General features: G+C 44.7%; 2 protein-coding genes across 2 annotated transcripts; one reads left to right on the top strand and one right to left on the bottom strand.

Annotated features, from left to right (window-relative positions):
- Nucleotides 1–6,243: 6,243 nt before the first annotated feature.
- On the bottom strand, nt 6,244–16,157 carry LOC121570301 (2,4-dienoyl-CoA reductase [(3E)-enoyl-CoA-producing], mitochondrial). The gene is made up of 10 exons (XM_045214840.1): nt 16,031–16,157; nt 14,792–14,991; nt 14,619–14,676; nt 14,411–14,497; nt 14,144–14,291; nt 11,089–11,188; nt 7,777–7,849; nt 7,489–7,635; nt 7,187–7,249; nt 6,244–6,909 (listed from the first exon to the last, which is right to left on the bottom strand). Exons 1-10 carry the CDS (start codon nt 16,112–16,114, stop codon nt 6,850–6,852), a joined length of 1,020 nt encoding a protein of 339 aa, XP_045070775.1. The 5' UTR covers nt 16,115–16,157; the 3' UTR covers nt 6,244–6,849.
- Nucleotides 16,158–16,621: 464 nt separating this feature from the next.
- Nucleotides 16,622–18,781, top strand: LOC121570060 (phosphomevalonate kinase). The gene is made up of 5 exons (XM_041881523.2): nt 16,622–16,827; nt 16,951–17,014; nt 17,261–17,413; nt 17,655–17,784; nt 17,899–18,781. Exons 1-5 carry the CDS (start codon nt 16,709–16,711, stop codon nt 18,045–18,047), a joined length of 615 nt encoding a protein of 204 aa, XP_041737457.1. The 5' UTR covers nt 16,622–16,708; the 3' UTR covers nt 18,048–18,781.
- The last annotated feature ends 182 nt before the right edge of the window (nt 18,782–18,963 follow it).

Raw genomic sequence — 18,963 nt, forward strand, 5'->3', positions numbered from 1 at the left:
TAATAATAATAATAATTTGTTTAATTTGTAAAACGCTTTTCTCACACCCAAGGTGCAAAATATATACAGTATATATAAGCTACAGTATATACAGGTGTTGTCAGATCTGGTGGACAGGAGAACAGAATTAACATAGGTATTTTAAAGCTATTCTGAACAGCACAGTTAAGCTGTGCCTTAAACGAGGCCAGAGACACTGTAGCCCTGACAGTGACTGGAAGTGCGTTCCACAGCCGAGGAGCTGCACAACTGAAAGACCCTGTCACCCATAATTGTTTGTCTGCTGTGGGGCTGCTGAACGGAGACGGACCTGAAGGAGCGATGGGTGTGTGTGGGGTAGGAGGTACTTGGGTCCAGAGTTGTGGATAGCTTGGTAGGTGTGAACCAGGATTTTAAAGTCAATGCGTGAGCATATGGGAAGCCAGTGGAGGTTGAACAGCACTGGAGTGATGTGCTTACAGGGGGAGGTGAGGACACATGCAGCACAGTTCGGGACACTTGGCGCCAACAAACAGGGTGTTATAATAGTCCAGACGGGATGAGACAAAGACAGAATTAGTATCAATCTGGCCAGAAATTATCTACAATATCTTCAAATTGAATGTACAGGTATATCAACAACTCTCGCATCTCACTAAACAATTCAAAGGTATCAATCACGCCGATAATAATGACCCTTAACACTTCAGATGGAACTTTCTTAACCTGTGTGCCAATCTGTTTCTGCTTTAGTCAACTTGTCGTTGCAACAATGCAGCGTTGCTGAATGCAGAAACAGTCTGGTGCCCAGGCCAGGAGCTTTCTGTAGGCATAGGGGCACTTGATGGTCAAAAGGTAACCGCTGCTTTATGAAAAACAGAGGGAGGAGTTAACCTTTTAATAATAATAATAATATGCCATTTAGCAGACGCTTTTATCCAAAGCGACTTACAGTCATGCGTGCATACATTTTTGTGTATGGGTGGTCCCGGGGATCGAACCCACTACCTTGGCGTTACAAGCGCCGTGCTCTACCAGCTGAGCTACAGAGGACCAACCTTATAAATCCCTGCATTGAGTGTAGAGGCATTGCAGTATGCAGTGAGAGTTGAGACAGCAGGATGATCTTCTCTCATAATTGGGCAGCTGCTGGATTCTCTCTCCGAGTTTGTAAATGTATAGCGATGGCTTATATGAGGTTAGCTGCAGTGTGTAGCAGGTGTGAAGTGTGTGTGTGTCTGTGTGTTTGTGCTTAATGGAACTCTGGAACGAGAAAGGGTAGGGGTATGAAGTAGGAAGAGGGGAACAGGCTGCATTATAGGAAAGCTAATTGTACTTCATCAAAGCAAGGTACTGTTCCACTCTATACATTGAGGCCTGTTTCCCTCAACACATAATAGGCATACTCCTGACCTTAAAAGCATGGCCAATGGAGATCCTGCAAACAAATTGGACACTGGTTCAACACAACTAAAGATGACACAGGAATAACCAGATTAAATTGTCATTCTTTCAATGGGACATTTCCACAAACCTCATAGGATAGGTAAATAAAACCCCACCACATTTCATTTTCTCAACTAAGTGTTGCTGACACAACAATCAGAGAGTAGTAGTGTTTAGCCTGGAGATACTCCAACACTGCGAGACACATACACACAGCTTTAGCAGGAGGGTCAGTGAACTGGTGCTTTGTGTGGGATTGAAAGGACGTTTCCTCCGTTGTGGTTGTTTGGTGCTCGTCCTATGGCATTAGACACTGTCAAGCACCCTCTGTTCAGTGAGGAGGACAAGGTCTGGTGGCGGAACAGGGAAAATGTGACCTGACAATCCATCACGCTCCACTGCTCTAATGAATACAGAAATGGGGGGAAAATAAAATATAAAATGTAAGGGTGAGTGGGTGAGGGAGGTTTCAGACAGACAGGGGGAAGAGGAATGAAAGGTTTTTCGGCGGTGCCGGGGGTAGCACGAAGCTAGCTAGCTAGCCGTTCTTCAAACAAGGTCAACACAGTGGCCATTGCTAGCTAGCCAACAGACACGGACACGAATTATCTGCTTAGTGTGTTAACACACTATTGGTGGTTTGTTGTGACCAAGTGTTGGCGCTAAACTGTGTGTTTTTGGATGCAAGTGTTGGTGCTAAACTGTGTGTTTTTGGATGCTAGCATGCTAGTTAGCTATGGTGTCATAGTTAGCTAGCTGAATAAAGTGGGTTGAGTCTATTCCTTTAAACATTGAACCGCTGTGGTTCACAACAATTCTGATTTCTAAAGGTGGAAGTTGGTAGAGTTTTTGTTCGGGTGGTTCAGTGAAACAATTATAGTTGTTAGAAGTAGACGTTTTTGGTAAGGGAGGCCCTGCTCTCTACTCTCCCGATGTTTAGTTCATTTCATTCCGATCTCCTCTGCATTATTGTAGCCATTTGCTACAGCCTGTCAACTATGCCTCTGCCTATCCCTGTTCTCTCCTCTCTGCACAGGCTACACAAACGCCCCACACCGCGTGGCTGCTGCCTCTCTAACCTGGTGGTCCCTGCACGCACCCCACACCTGGAGTTCCAGGTCTCAGGCAGCCTCTGGAACTGCCGTTCTGCTGCCAACAAAGCTGACTTCATCCCAGCCTATGCTAATCTCCAGTCCCTCGACTTCCTGGCGCTGACGGAAACATGGATTACCACTGAAAACACTGCTACTCCTACTGCTCTCTCCTCGTCTGACCATGTGTTCTCGCATACCCCGAGAGCATCTGGTCAGAGGGGTGGTGGCACAGGAATCCTCATCTCTCCCAAGTGGACATTCTCAATTTTTCCCCTAACCCATCTGTCTATCTCCTCATTTGAATTCCATGCTGTCACAGTCACTAGCCCATTTAAGCTTAATATCCTTGTCATCTATCGCCCTCCAGGTTCCCTTGGAGAGTTCATCAATGAGCTTGACGCCTTGATAAGTTCCTTTCCTGAGGATGGCTCACCCCTCACAGTTTTGGGGGATTTCAACCTCCCTATGTCCACATTTGACTCATTTCTCTCTGCCTCCTTCTTTCCACTTCTCTCCTCTTTTGACCTCACCCTCTCACCATCCCCCCCTACTCACAAGGCAGGCAATACGCTTGACCTCATCTTTACCAGATGCTGCTCTTCTACTAATCTCACTGCAACTCCCCTCCATGTATCCGACCACTACTTTGTTTCCTTTTCTCTCTCGCTCTCCTCCCACACTACTCACTCTGCCCCTACACAGATGGTAATGCGCCGCCGCAACCTTCGCTCTCTCTCTCCCACTACTCTCTCCTCTTCCATCCTATCATCTCTTCCCTCTGCTCAATCCTTCTCCCTCCAATCTCCTGATTCTGCCTCCTCAACCCTCCTCTCCTCCCTTTCTGCATCCTTTGACTCTCTGTGTCCCCTATCCTCCCGGCCGGCTCGGTCCTCCCCTCCAGCTCCGTGGCTTGATGACTCATTGCGAGCTCACAGAACAGAGCTCCGGGCAGCGGAGCGGAAATGGAAGAAAACTAAACTCCCTGCCGACCTGGCATCTTTTCACTCCCTCCTCTCTACATTTTCTTCATCTGTTTCTGCTGCTAAGGCCACTTTCTACCACTCTAAATTCCAAGCATCTGCCTCTAACCCTAGGAAGCTCTTTGCCACATTTTCCTCCCTCCTGAATCCTCCACCCCCCGCCCCCCCCTCCTCTCTCTCTGTGGATGACTTCGTCAACCACTTTGAAAAGAAGGTTGACGACATTCGATCCTCGTTTGTTAAGTCTAATGACACTGGAGGTCCTACTCACACTGCCCTACCCTATGCTTTGACTTCTTTCTCCCCTCTCTCTCCAGATAAAATCCTGCGACTTGTGACTGCAGGCCGCCCAACAACCTGCCCGCTTGACCCCATCCCCTCCTCTCTTCTCCAGACCATCTCCGGTGACCTTCTCCCCTACCTCACCTCGCTGATCAACTCATCCTTGACCGCTGGCCATGTCCCTTCCGTCTTCAAGAGAGCGAGAGTTGCTCCCCCTTCTCAAAAAACCAACACTCGATCCCACTGATGTCAACAACTACAGACCAGTATCCCTTCTTTCTTTTCTTTCCAAAACTATTGAGCGTGCCGTCTTTAGCCAACTCTCTTGCTATCTCTCTCAGAATGACCTTCTTGATCCAAACCAGTCAGGTTTCAGGACTGGTCATTCAACTGAGACTGCTCTTCTCTGTGTCACGGAGGCTCTCCGCACTGCTAAAGCTAACTCTCTCTCCTCTGCTCTTGTCCTTCTAGACCTGTCTGCTGCCTTTGATACTGTGAACCATCAGATCCTCCTCTCCACCCTCTCCGAGCTGGGCATCTCCGGCGCGGCTCACTCCTGGATTGCGTCCTACCTGACCGGTCGCTCCTACCAAGTGGCGTGGCGAGAAGCTGTCTCCGCACCACGTGCTCTCACCACTGGTGTCCCCCAGGGCTCAGTTCTAGGCCCTCTCCTTTTCTCCTTATACACCAAGTCACTTGGCTCTGTCATATCCTCACATGGCCTCTCCTATCATTGCTACGCTGACGATACACAACTAATCTTCTCCTTTCCCCCTTCTGATAACCAGGTGGCGAATCGCATCTCTGCATGTCTGGCAGACATATCAGTATGGATGACGGATCACCACCTCAAGCTGAACCCTGGCAAGACGGAGCTGCTCTTCCTCCCGGGGAAGGACTGCCCGTTCCATGATCTCGCCATCACGGTTGACAACTCCGCTGTGTCCTCCTCCCAGAGTGCGAAGAGCCTAGGCGTGACCCTGGACAACACCCTGTCGTTCTCCGCCAACATCAAGGCGGTGACCCGCTCCTGCAGGTTCATGCTCTACAACATTCGGAGAGTACGACCCTGCCTTACACAGGAAGCGGCACAGGTCCTAATCCAGGCACTTGTCATCTCCCGTCTGGACTACTGCAACTCGCTGTTGGCTGGCCTCCCTGCCTGTGCCATTAAACCCCTACAACTCATCCAGAATGCCGCAGCCCGTCTGGTGTTCAACCTTCCCAAGTTCTCTCACGTCACCCCCTCCTCCGCACACTCCACTGGCTTCCAGTTGAAGCTTGCATCCGCTACAAGACCATGGTGCTTGCCTATGGAGCAGTGAGGGGAACGGCACCTCTGTACCTTCGGGCTCTGATCAGTCCCTACACCCAAACGAGGGCATTGCGTTCATCCACCTCTGGCCTGCTGGCTCCCTTCCTCTGCGGAAGCATAGTTCCCGCTCAGCCCAGTCAAAACTGTTCGCTGCTCTGGCACCCCAATGGTGGAACAAGCTCCCTCACGACGCCAGGACAGCGGAGTCACTCACCACCTTCCGGAGACATTTGAAACCCCACCTCTTTAAGGAATACCTGGGATAGGATAAAGTAATCCTTCTACCCCCCAAAAAAAAAATTGTAAAGTGATTATCCCACTGGCTATAGGGTGAACGCACCAATTGGTGAGTCGCTCTGGATAAGAGCGTCTGCTAAATGACGTAAATGTGCCCTTGAGCAAGGCACTTAACCCTAATTGCTCCTGTAAGTCGCTCTGGATAAGAGCGTCTGCTAAATGACTAAAATGTAAATGTAAATGTAAAGGGAAAGAGTTAAAGGAGGTAAAGTGAGGTAAGGAAGGAGGGGGAAGTAGAAAAGGGAGGAAATTGAGAGTATGCAAGATAACATTAGTGTGACTTACACACTACAAATAGAGATGGGAGGGAGTGGGGTTCTCTCTGTGCCTCTGTAGAGAAGCTCACTGGCACAATGGCTACATATCACAGTAAGACAGCTCCCCGCTATGCCTGACAATGGGCTACTTCACGTTTGGCAACATTTTCATTTAGCTTCATGTATGGTGCACTGATAAAAGGCTTAGGCCCCATTCCAACGTTGTCAAAATGCATCCTGTCCTTCCTTGAGGTAACCAATCGGTATGTTATTGGATGCGTGAAGGCTATGTTTCCATCCTTTTAATTTCACCAATGAAGCCTTGGCACATCAATACTATTTGCATTTTTCATTCGACAAGCCTTTCAAGTTGCTACAAATCCCACTTCGTACCAAGAACCTCTCATTTAGGTTATTCATTTATAACAGCTTATGTCAGTGTTTAGACTAGTGATTTGTCGGAGTAACTAAAATAATAATAGAGCAGCCTGGGAGGGAATAATTAGTGTCAACTCAATTAAGTAAGTCCATCTAACGCTCTATGTCACATTAGGTGGCTGAGAATTTTTAAAGAATGAGTCAGAGATATAAAATGTTGTTAAAAAAGTATGTTATTCAACATACTCCATATAGACAAATCCTTGTAAACCTCACGTATTGTACACACAGAGCACAGGACAATCACTTAAAAGTAATGAATAGCATTACTGGAGGTCAACTTTGATAGGCAATTGAAACAGAACAGAATTCATTATTTTCAAGGAATCGTAAAAACAAATGATAAATGTTACTGGCAAAATACCAAGCCAATCGTAGGAACGGACAGGTTTTTCAACCAATGAGAAGCCAGTTTCATCCAGGAAGTGCTGCAGAATCTCAGACACAGTGAGAACTAAAAGGTTATGAGGTTCTCTCTCTCAAACCTCCTCTAAATAGTTGGCCTCCTGATAAACCATTTTCTCCTTAAACGCTGTCCTACTGTCACCATGCTGTCTATTTATTCATTAGGCATTGAGACATAAGGCTTGAGGTTAAGTGAGAGTGGGTGAGAGTGTGTGTTTGCAGAGAAGGCTGTGTGTGTGTCGATCCTGTAGCCATATTCCCTGACATGGTATAATCTCTGTTCTAGGTCAGAAACAGAGGGAAAGATTGTATGTGTGTACAGTATCTGTGTGTTAGTATCATCCCATCTTGACTTCTTAGGATCCCTTGGTGCCCCTGATCATGGTCTCCATCATAGCCCACTGCTCCTTAGTGACCTGACACAAACAAAACACAGCAAGTTAAAACAGGCACAACCTGACTCACGCATCCATAAACTAACATCTGTCATAAAATGTGGCCGATTTCTGCAACCAGCAACAGCTCACTTGCAATCTTGTTATTGAATCAATAACTAGTCGCATAACAGAACAGAGGATATGCAAAAGCTAGCAATGCTAACAAATTATCATTCTATGTTCATATTACTTTTTAGTGTTAAAGTTCCGGTCCTGACAGTGGAATGGTGTTTGCAAAGTTAATTCCAGCACATACCCTCCTCAGATCATTGAATTCTCCTGCCATGGAGACATACTCTCCACCGTCCATTCGAATGATCTACAAATAGAAGAGAATGTCACAACCAAAGAGAAGAACACGGTATATGTGGATGTTGAGGCTGAGTCATCATTTTCCCCTTAGCGATAGTCCATCCCTATATCTGCATTGCTTAATCCTATTGCACCTTGAATGTCATTTACAGTGAAGGACTTACTGCAATCTGCAAGGCAGGCATTCAGCTAACATAATGATTGGTATCCACTGCCTGGTTAGCTTATCCAGACACATTCTCTTACCGCTCCAGACACCCAACTGGCGTAGTCACTGCACAGGTAGGCTGCCAGGTTGGCAATCTCTCCGGGTGTGCCCAGCCTGCCCACGGGTATCCTGCCGATCATGGCCTTCTCAAACATGCCCGTGGGATCGAGACGACTGAAGGCCCCCTACACAAAGAGAAGAGGCCACAAAACACAGCCAATCACACATTTACAAGCCAAGATAAGACTAGAAAGGGAAAGATTTAAGACATAAAAATGGCAACACAGTATATTTGTATAGTTTCATGCCAGAGTTGTGTCTGCTACCTTGGTTCTGATTGGTCCTGGCTGGATGACATTAAACCTCAAGCCATACCTCCCCCACTCCGCAGCCAGAGACCTGAGAAACAAACAGTAGTTTGTTTATATACGCACATACAATATACACATGAAAAAAAGGAAGAAAAAGTCCTCAAGAACTACCACTACTGCATGTACTAATAAAGAGGGCCTAGTGTAGGCGCTAGGAATTAGTTTAGACTTGAGCCTAGGAGTGAGGCACTACCTCCTAAATATTCTCATAGGTGGTCACTCATAATGGGGCCTTCAGTCTAAGTCTAATATGATTGGAGGGTAACTAGCTCAATCAATCAATCAATCAAATTGATTTATAAAGCTCTGCACCTAAAAACAAAATACATCTCGACTATTCATACAGAAAAAGCTGGGGTGCCAAAAAGTAGATGCCAGGAGCGCTTTAGTCATTCCATGTCATTTTGGGAACATTATAGTGAGAGGCATCGAGGGTGGTGCTTGTTGAATTGATTTATTCCCTCTAGTTTCTTGAAACCCTCCGCACAAAAAACTGTAATGAACGAATAGGAGCTAAAAATAGGCTAGCTCTCCCCTGAGATGCCTAGTGCAATAAATGACCATGACATTTGGCCGCCGCTGCCTTCACAAAATAGAGAGGGGTTGCTTTTTTGGGGTGAGCGATTTCATATGGGGGGGAATCCATTATCAGATAGTAGCGCTCATTCACACTGAAAAAAACACTGCATGAATGGGCCAACCAGCTATAGGCAACTCTGCAGTATGCAACTACACGTCTGTGACTGAGACACACACCCCTTTAAACCCCCTATGCTCCTTTGAGACCCCTCTTTCAAAGTCACTGGGCAACCAGGCATTTTTATGCGTGACCCCTAAGCATGATGGGATGTTAATTGCTTAATTAACTCAGGAACCACAGGAATGCTGCCTATGACCCCAAGAACACCATCCCCACCGTCAAACATGGAGGTGGAAACATTATGCTTTGGGGGTGTTTTTCTGCTAAGGGGACAGGACAACTTCACCGCATCAAAGGGACGATGGACGGGGCCATGTACCGTCAAATCTTGGGTGAGAACCTCCTTCCCTGAGCCAGGGCATTGAAAATGGGTCGTAAATGGGTATTCCAGCATGACAATGACCCAAAACACACGGCCAAGGCAACAAAGGAGTGTCTCAAGAAGAAGCACATTAAGGTCCTGGAGTGGCCTAGCCAGTCTCCAGACCTTAATCCCATAGAAAGTCTGTGGAGGGAGCTGAAGGTTCGAGTTGCCAAACGTCAGCCTCGAAACTGGAGAGTTTGGAATCTGATTGATTGATTGCTTCTGTGGACAGGTGTCTTTTATACAGGTAACAAGCTGAGATTAGGAGCACTCCCTTTAATAGTGTGCTCCTAATCTCATCTCGTTACCTGTATAAAAGACACCTGGGAGGCAGAAATCTTTCTGATTGAGAGGGGGTCAAATACTTATTTCCCTCATTAAAATGCAAATCAATTTATAACATTTTCGACATGCGTTTTTCTGTATTTTTTTGTTGTTATTCAGTCTCTCATTGTTCAAATAAACCTACCATTACAATTATAGACTGATCATTTAGTTGTCAGTGGGTAAACGTACAAAATCTGCAGGGGATCAAATACTTTTGTATATATACAGTGAGGGAAAAAAGTATGTGGACACCCAAGCTCACAGAATGCTGAAGCGTGTGCCGCGTAAAGATCGACTGTCCTCGGTTGCAACACTCACTACCGAGTTCCAAACTTCCTCTGGAAGCAACGTCAGCACAATAACTGTTCGTTGGAAGCTTAATGAAATGGGTTTCCATGGCCAAGCAGCCGCACACAAGCCTAAGATCACCATTCGCAATACCAAGCGTCGGCTGGAGTGGTGTAAAGCTCACCGCCATTGGAATCTGGAGGAGTGGAAACGCGTTCTCTGGAGTGATGAATCACACTTCACAATCTTGTAGTCCGACGGACTAATCTGGGTTTGGCGGATGCCAGGAGAACTCTACCTGCCCGAATGTATAGTGCCAACTGTAAAGTTTGGTGGAGGAAGAATAAAGGCCCTTTCCTGTTTCAGCATGACAATGCCCCCGTGCACAAAGCGAGATCCATACAGAAATGGTTTGTCGAGATCGGTGTGAAAGAACTTGGCTGGCCTGCACAGAGCCCTGACCTCAACCCCATCGAACACCTTTGGGATGAATTGGAACGCCGACTGCGAGCCAGGCCTAATCGCCCAACATCAGTGCCCAACCTCACTAATGCTCTTGTGGCTGAATGGAAGCAAGTCCCCGCAGCAATGTTCCAACATCTAGTGGAAAGCCTTCCCAGAAGAGTGAAGGCTGTTATAGCAGCAAAAGTGGGACCAACTCCATATTAATGCTCAAGATTTTGGAATGAGATGTTCGACAAGCAGGTGTCCACATACTTTTGGTCATGTAGTGTATTTTGTATCCCTCATTTACTCAAGTGTTTCCTTTATTTTGGATTCAAGCGTAACCTTAAATGACAATCCAGCTAGTCTGTCCTTGTAGTTCAAACAAACACACAACAAGCATATTGTACGTACAAACGCACACTGTTTTACACAAAGACACACACACACTGCGGTTACTTGTATAGGACGTCAAACATATCAAGGTACAAAGGGGACATGATTGTGAGAGACACGAATAGTTCCCCCATTTATCATTCCCAGTCCCCTGGGTTTATGGGAAAACCTTTCAGTGTCATTAACTCTTTTAATGGGATTGATAGGGACTAATACTGAGTGGGATCTTTCTTTGGGTAAAAGCCCTCAGAGATTCATTAAGAAGGTGTATTCTTCATTTTATAAGAGCTTCCCTGTCTTCACATGAAAGGTGTCGATCCCATTCAGGATTTTATTGGGTTCACACACACACACTAATGGATTCACACACGTGTGAACGAACAAGGTACACACACACACACACACACACACACACACAGAGCCCATCAGTCTTCATTATTGTCTAAATCCTACTGGAGGGGGATCGGGAGAGCGAGACACACTTTAATGTTAATTAAATGTTCCTGGACCTTCGTTATGCTAATGACTGCTTCTCTTTAAAAATGCATTAGTGTTCATAAGGCGTTTGACATGTGAGAGAGCCAAATCTTTTCAAATGAGGCCAGTGCGGATACCTCCGTGTGGTGTGTGCCGTTCTGCCTCTCTGTTAAGGAGCCTAGTGATAGGAGTGACGGGTTGGTTTAGGACAGGGAAAGGGGTCCTAAACAGGTGATAGGTTTTTTGGTAGTGCCTGTTTGGAAATACCTACGTGCACAGAGTTTCCACTCCTGACTTGGCAGCCGCGCTGGGCACAACGAATCCAGAGCCGGTCTCTGCGTAGATAGTGGTGATGGCCAGAAATGCAGCACCTACAAACACAACGTATGTACATACCTCAAAGAAACATAAATATGTCCAACTGTCAATATGTTGTAATCTGTTTGATTTGTAATTACCGTGCATTCGGAAAGTATTCAGACCCCTTGACTTTCCCACATTTTGTTACGTTACAGCCTTATTCTAAAATGGATAAAATTGTTAGCTAATTTATAAAAAATGTAAAACTGAAATATCACATTTACATAAGTATTCAGACCCTTCACTCAGTACTTTGTTGAAGCACCTTTGGCAACGATTACAGCCTTGAGTCTTCTTGGGTATGACGCTACAAGCTTGGCACACCTGTTTTTGGGGAGTTTCTCCCATTCTTCTCTGCAGATCCTCTCAAGCTCTGTCCGGTTGGATGGGGAGCGTCGATTCACAGCTATTTTCAGGTCTCTCCAGAGATGTTCGATCGGGTTCAAGTCCGGGCTCTGGCTGGGCCACTCAAGGACATTCAGAGACTTGTCCCGAAGCCACTCCTGCATTGTCTTGGCCATGTGCTTAGGGTCGTTGTCCTGTTGGAAGGTGAACCTTTGCCCCAGTCTGAGGTCCTGAGCGCTCTGGAGCAGGTTTTCATCAAGGATTGCTCTGTACTTTGCTCCGTTCATCTTTCTCTCGATCCTGACTAGTCTCCCTGCCGCTGAAAAACATCCCCACAGCATGATGCTGCCACCACCATGCTTCACCGTAGGGATGGTGCCAGGTTTTCTCCAGACGTCTGGCCTCTCTACCATAAAGGCCTGATTGGTGGAGTGCTGCTGAGACGGATGTCCTTTTGGAAGGTTCTCCCATCTCCACAGAGGAACTCTGGATCTCTGTCAGAGTGACCATCGGCTTCTTGGTCCCCTCCCTGACCAAGGCCCTTCCCCCCCGATTTCTCAGTTTGGCCGGGCAGCCAGCTCTAGGAAGAGTCTAGGTGGTTCCAAACTTCTTCCTTTTAAGAATAATGGAGGCCACTGTGTTATTGGGAACCTTCAATGCTGCAGAATTTTTTTGGGACCCTTCCCCAGATCTGTGCCTCGACACAATCCTGTCTCGGAGCTCTACGGACAATTCCTTCGACCTCATAGCTTGGTTTTTGCTGACATGCACTGTCAACTGTGGGACCTTATATAGACAGGTGTGTGCCTTTCCAAATCATGTCCAATCAATTGAATTTACAATAGGTGGACTCCAATCAAGTTGTAGAAACATCTCAAGGATGATCAATGGAAACAGGATGCACCTGAGCTCAATTTCAAGTCTCATAGCAAAGGGTCTAAATACTTATTAAAATAAGGTACCTGATTTTTATTTTTAGTAAATTTGCTAACATTTCTAAAAACCTGTTTTTGCTTTGTCATTATGGGGTATTGTGTGTAGTAGATTGATGAGTAAAAAAAATATATTTTAAAATAAGGCTGTAACGTAACAAACTTTGAAAAAGTCAAGGGGTCTGAATACTTTCCGAATACACTGTATATGCCCAGCAGCAATATGTGTCATCATGTACATCCCTATAATTTACAACGGATCCCAGTTCAGACCAATTTATCCATTAGACTGTCATAGGCTGACTTGATCTGAGAGTGGCGGTTAGTCATTGTACAGTTCAATAGGCTTATATATCCTGCACACTAAAGCTCATAAAACATTGTGGCCGTTGTGGGCCAGATTACACTGCAATAGACTGAACATGAGTCAGGGTTACTTCTAGATCGATAAAACAAACGACACTACTACACACACGGAATATCAAGAACTCAGCGGGGTAGTGGAAGGAGATGCTAGCAGAATAAATAGTTTGTCTGTGAGACTATTTAATCAAAGGCTGGAGCCAAGCTGCCAGGTGAGAAGACAAAGCAACTTTCTTGTACTGCAATAAAAGCACATTTAGATTTATGTAGCCAATAGAACAGGGAAGGGGAAATTATTATTTTTGGCCCGCAAATTGATTTTGATGAACAAATCGATCAAATTTAAAAAATGTGCGGTCCTTCGTTGAATTTCAAAATCCCGATGTGGTCTTCGAGCCAAAAAGTTTGACACCCCTGCAATAGAATAATGCTAATAGTATGAAAGAAGAACAGACACCTGGGTATCAATTCAAATATGCTTTTTTACACTGTTGGAAGAATGGCAGTTTTGGAAAAATACCAGTTCAGATTGAATAGGGCCCCCAGTGTGATGGCATGTTTTTGTCTTTGTACACCAAGGTAATTGCTTAATTGTGATTTGCTTAATTGCAGTGTTGAGGGCAGATGGAAAAGCCACAGTAATCAGAAAAGGGCTGGGATATTCAAATGAATATTAAAGCTTATCCACGCACACACATATTATAAATAGCCACAACATTGCATGAGATTCAAGGCTTCTCCTATCCTCCCCTTCCATATCATTGCCCCTTTGACCAGAGGAGACAGCAGAGAGAGGAGGAAAAAAAGGGGAAGAGAATGAATGAGAGGGTGCATGCACGCAAAGCCAAGAGGAGCTTAGGGCACAAGGGCAGTGGACAAGTGGAGTGACGCTGGACTATGACCAAGTGAATGGAAAAGTGCTCAAGCACTTCATATTGAGGCTCAATCACTGTCAATATGACAAACTTAAATAGAAAACAGAGAGAAATTGTACACATGCATCCAAACCACTGTTCCGGGTTGATCCTACCAAGGATCAAATGTCCAGGAGTTGTTGGCAAATGGTGAATCTTTACTGCCCCCTGGTGGCTGCACTACACAATACATTACAACACAAATAAATGGGGATGGGAAGCTGATCCTAGATCTGTGCTTATGGGCTCCATCAGATAATAATAATAATAATAATAATAATATGCCATTTAGCAGACGCTTTTATCCAAAGCGACTTACAGTCATGCGGGCATATATTTTTTGTGTATGGGTGGTCCCGGGGATCGAACCCACTACCCTGGCGTTACAAGCGCCGATAGCTCTGGTGCTTACCCTTCTCGGCCAGTATCAGCCTCTTGCCCAGCTCCAGGGTGACAAAGGCTGTGCCGTTCAGGACGATGTCTGTGATGGTCCTCCATGCGTTGGCAGACAGCTTCTCTGAGGGGGAGATGAAGTTCCCTGCAGCGTTGTTGATCACCACCTAGAGGAATGAGAGAGGAGGATATTTACCAAGCAATTGGAGTATTATTGGCCAGCACATCTAGAACAGCGAAGTATACCACTTTCAGACAAAACTGTCCTTGATCTGCACCTACGTACATCAGGGAGACCAGCAACCTCCACCAGTTGGTCCACAGCAGCTTCAATTGCCTTGGGGTCTCTCACATCACACTGCACAGCATGGACCTGCAGATAGAGTCTTCAAGTATCAAACACAACTTAAAGCAGAGTTCATACTGATGTATCAGTATCTAGAACTATTGGATAATGAATGCATTCAATGTGGGTAATTGATCAGTAGTAGTACCTTATTTCCTGTCTGGGCTGTAATTTCCTCTGCAGTCTTTTTCAAAACGTCCAGTTTTCTATAAATTACAACAAAAATGTGTGATTTTCTAATTTGTGAGGGCAAGAAGGCAGCAGTAGAGTTGACCTAAAGTTAGGATTTATAGCCCAACTGACTACCAAGTCTCCACCCACCTGCTAGCGATGACACACTCTGCCCCTAGTGCTGACAGTGTTGTGGTCATGCCTTTTCCCAACCCCGTTCCTCCTCCTGTGATAAAGGCCACTTTGCCTTTGTAAGTCCCAGGGAGCAGCATTGATCCTTCATTTGCAGGAAAGAATTTAGCCTGGGGGGGTCCAGTCTCACTCAATGCCCTGGTCCCACTGCTGAACAACTATATAAGGACAGTAAATGGGATAATAAAAAAAAAACTCATGTTAATGAACCAGCTGAAAAGGGATGTTGTGAGTCACATATTTTGATTTGATTTATTAGGATCCCCGTTAGCTGACGCCAATGGCGACAGCTAGTCTTATTGGGGTCCGACACATAACGAGAAAGACATTACAGACAAAAATACTTTCCAATTTACATACATTTTAAAACATTAACATGTAGTGTGTGCATCTATCAGTTACATATACAACAAGTTGGTCACATGGGGAGAAGCGTTGTGCCGTGAGGTGTTGCTTTATTTGTTTGTTTTTTAAGCCAGGTTTTCTGTTCACTTGCGCTATATAAGAACCTGTACTCGGCCTATGTTTGAACTTGTACTTCTGCAAGCAGCATAGAGGCCATTTAATTAAAAACGAGTTGTCTTTCCTGTCAAACAAATGCATTAGTAAGAGCAATTCACTTACATCTAATGATAACACCACTGATACACTCTACTCCTCCAACGCTAAACACCACTGATGCACTCTACTCCTCCAACAGTGGGGGTGCTCACAATCCCAGTGCAGAGGGGACTGGGTGAAAGGTTGAGATACTTACATGTCTGGCTGTGAGAACACACAGCAGGCTGCCTACACAGGTTTAGTATTTCGTTTAATATGTCCTTTTGCATGAACATCACAAAAGTGGTCATATCATCAAAATTGTCCCTACTGCTTAGCAATTTATCTGTAGCAGAACACTGTAACAAATGTAGCTAGCTAGCTAGCTATGCCAGAAATATTGCAGAATGCATTCACTCATGTCTGTCAACATCGGAAATAATGTGTAATTCAACTTTTTGCATGTCTGTCAACATCGGAAATAATGTGTAATTCAACTTTTTGGAAAGTGTGTAGGTACTGCACAGCTTTCCCATAGAAGCACATCTAGCTAGCCAACTAACAATAACCTGCTGCTAAACTAGCTAACTTACACAACCAACAGAGTTTTTAATTAGATTTGGTAGTTATTGCATTCATCTCGGTGGAAATGTTTACCCGTCTGTAGACAAGACCCTTCAACGGCAAGGTTAAATCAGTTTTAGATATTGATGACACCCGTCCCAGTAAAGTGGATGCCATGTTTTCAAAACTTGATTTGACTTTTGCCTAGATTTCCGTAACGTAAAGAAGGGGATGGGCTTTTATTGAATAGAATGTAGGCGGTTCCATGATCTTACTCAGACTGTTTAGGGTAATTTTACGTATTTATAATACTTTTTCTTTCGAGATCAGTTCAATATCCCTTTTACTTTTCCTTCACTTATTCTATTTCATGTTGTCGTTATTAAAGAAACCATTAAATATTTTACATTTCAAATGATCATCCTATTTCCGCATGTCAATGGTAAGGTCCATGGTATGATAACAATCTGTTACCGTAAACCTACGTAGAATATCGCCTCTACTATGCATGACAGTTTTTTAAACCAACGTTTGCCCATCTTTTTTAAGTTGATCAAATGATAAGAATGACTACATCTTAAAATAAAATAACAATTATTCTAAAAATATTGTAATATGTATTTTTGTCAAAGGAATTCGATCAAATTAGCACATTTTATATTTATATGGCGCTTGTTATGTGTATATGACTGTAACCCAAACAACCATCATGCCAGTGGTACGATTCTTGTGTGAACAAGGAGGCTAGCTACACTGTATCAAAAATAAAACATGTCAATGGATTGCTGCAATGTTATTTCGATGGCGACAGTAGAACCCAAACTCATCCTTTTATTTAGCGGGAAACGCAAATCTGGAAAAGATTACGTGACGGATTTGATTCACAAAAGGTACTATTGACTGTTAGCATACTGTACTGTTTACAAACCTATCAAAGCTATTATCGCTGAATTGAATACTCTATCAAATGTTATATTAGTTTAACAATGTGGTTTATGTATAATTTCTATCAGACTAGGTCCAGATGTTTGCTGTATCTTGCGTCTCTCGGGTCCTCTCAAACAGCAATACGCACAGGTTAGTAGAGTTGTGTACAGTAGTGCAACATCATCCTGGTCGATCCTCGGTGTGCAGGCTTGTGTTCCAGCTAATACAACACCTAATTCAGATGATTGAGGACCTTGCCTTGATGAGGTTAATCAATCACACTTAGTGCTGGGCAACAACAAAAGCCTGCATGCCCAGTTGTTCTACAATACCCACTACTAGTGAATGGAGGATCACTACCACTGTCTCTCCTTATTTTACCCACTGTGTCGACAGGACCATGGATTGGACTTTGAGGAGCTGTTGGGAGCAGGTGAGTACAAGGAGAAGTACCGTGCTGACATGATCCAGTGGGGTGAGAAGCAGAGGGAGAAGGACCCAGGGTTCTTCTGTCATCTGGCCATCAAGGGAGCCCAGCAACCCATCTGGGTAAGATAACAAAATTCTCAAATGATCCAATGTTATGGGGATACACACTACAAGCCTAGTCCCACTACGTACGATTTATGGCAAACGCAAGTCTTTGAGTCAGGTCTTACTGACCATCTGCATATTTAGTGTTGGTGAAACGGAACAAATAACTTTTCCAGGCACTGCCTAATGAGCAGTTGAACCATAATGTATTGTGTCCTCTACCATTATACCTTCTCTAATCTCTATTGTGCTCCAGATTGTGAGTGACACGCGGCGTCTGTCAGACCTGCAGTGGTTCTGGAGGGAGTATCCTAATCAGTCTCGCTGTGTTCGGGTGGAGGCCTCAGAGGACACACGGAGGGAGAGGGGCTGGGAGTTCACAACAGGTACAATACCTACATTGATAGCATAATAATTAGTGGTGTAATCATGATCTTTCAGAGAAATACAATACCTCTTCAACGACAATCAATTCAACACCACACCCTCTCTCTCTGCAGGAATAGATGATGCAGAGTCGGAATGTGGGCTCGACCAAGGAGTGGATTTTGATTGGATAATCAAAAATGAGGGCGATGGATCACAACTGGAGGAGCAGCTTGTTACTGGGCTGCTCTCAATAGCCAAAGAAAAGGCAAAAGAGGACTGAAGTGGAGGGGACATTACACAGCTCTGCTGAAAGCTCTTATTGTTGAAAAGTGGAATTGGATATACATTACACTATTTTCTGTGAAAATCCTAGAACACCTTTGATACACTGAGGAGCAGCAGAAAGTGAGAATATGTAGTATTTATTTATCTACAGTGTTCTGTACTATCAACTAAGTAGCAGGGCAAGAAGATTCAAATCTGAGCAAACACCCAAACGGTAGCTCTGACCGATGTAAGCGAATTTACAAGGATCACATACAGGTAACTGCCAAAATAAAGGAAACATTTTAGTAAATGAGGGCTACAAGGTATATTGAAAACTGGTGCTTCCACACAGGTGTGGTTCCTGACTTAATTAAGCAATTAAAACATCCCATCATGCTTATGGTGATGTATAAAAAATGCCCAGTTGCCCATTATTTTGGCTATCATGGCTAGAAGACTTTGAAAGAGGGGGGTCTCAAAGGAGCATAGCGTGTGTGTCTCAGTCACCAACTCTCAACCAAATTGAACCCATGGGAGATTCTGGAGCGGTGCCGGAGTCAGCGTTTTCCACCACCATCAAAATACCAAATTATGGAATTGCTCATGAAAGAATAGTGTCACAACCATCCAATAAAGTTAGACACTTGTAGAATATGCCAAGTTGCATTGAAGCTTTTACATTTTAGTCATTTAGCAGACACTCTTATCCAGAGTGACTTACAGGAGCAATTAGGGTTAAGTGCCTTGCTCAAGGGCACAGACAGATTTTTCACCTAGTCAGCTCGGGGATTAGAACCAGTGACCTTTTGGTTACTGGCACAACGCTCTTAACCACTAAGCTACCTGCCGCCCCCTTTTCTGTTTGCTCAACACCCTATTAAGACACTATGTTGGTGTTTCCTTTATTTTGGCAGTTACCTGTACTTAGT

Source organism: Coregonus clupeaformis, unplaced genomic scaffold (assembly GCF_020615455.1).
Source record: "Coregonus clupeaformis isolate EN_2021a unplaced genomic scaffold, ASM2061545v1 scaf0322, whole genome shotgun sequence".
Classification (NCBI taxonomy): domain Eukaryota; kingdom Metazoa; phylum Chordata; class Actinopteri; order Salmoniformes; family Salmonidae; genus Coregonus; species Coregonus clupeaformis.

Bases quoted from the DNA above. Each gene is read 5' to 3' on its own strand.
- LOC121570301 (XM_045214840.1), bottom strand. From the start codon at position 16,114: ATGGCATCCACTTTACTGGGACGGGTGTCATCAATATCTAAAACTGAT. The intron at 7,636-7,776 runs GTAGCAGACACA...CTCTTTGTGTAG, and splicing joins CAGGACCAATCAGAACCAAG to GGGGCCTTCAGTCGTCTCGA. The intron at 6,910-7,186 runs GTATGTGCTGGA...TGTTTGTGTCAG, and splicing joins AATTCAATGATCTGAGGAGG to GTCACTAAGGAGCAGTGGGC.
- LOC121570060 (XM_041881523.2), top strand. From the start codon at position 16,709: ATGTCAATGGATTGCTGCAATGTTATTTCGATGGCGACAGTAGAACCC. The intron at 17,015-17,260 runs GTTAGTAGAGTT...CTGTGTCGACAG, and splicing joins TCAAACAGCAATACGCACAG to GACCATGGATTGGACTTTGA. The intron at 17,785-17,898 runs GTACAATACCTA...CTCTCTCTGCAG, and splicing joins GGGCTGGGAGTTCACAACAG to GAATAGATGATGCAGAGTCG.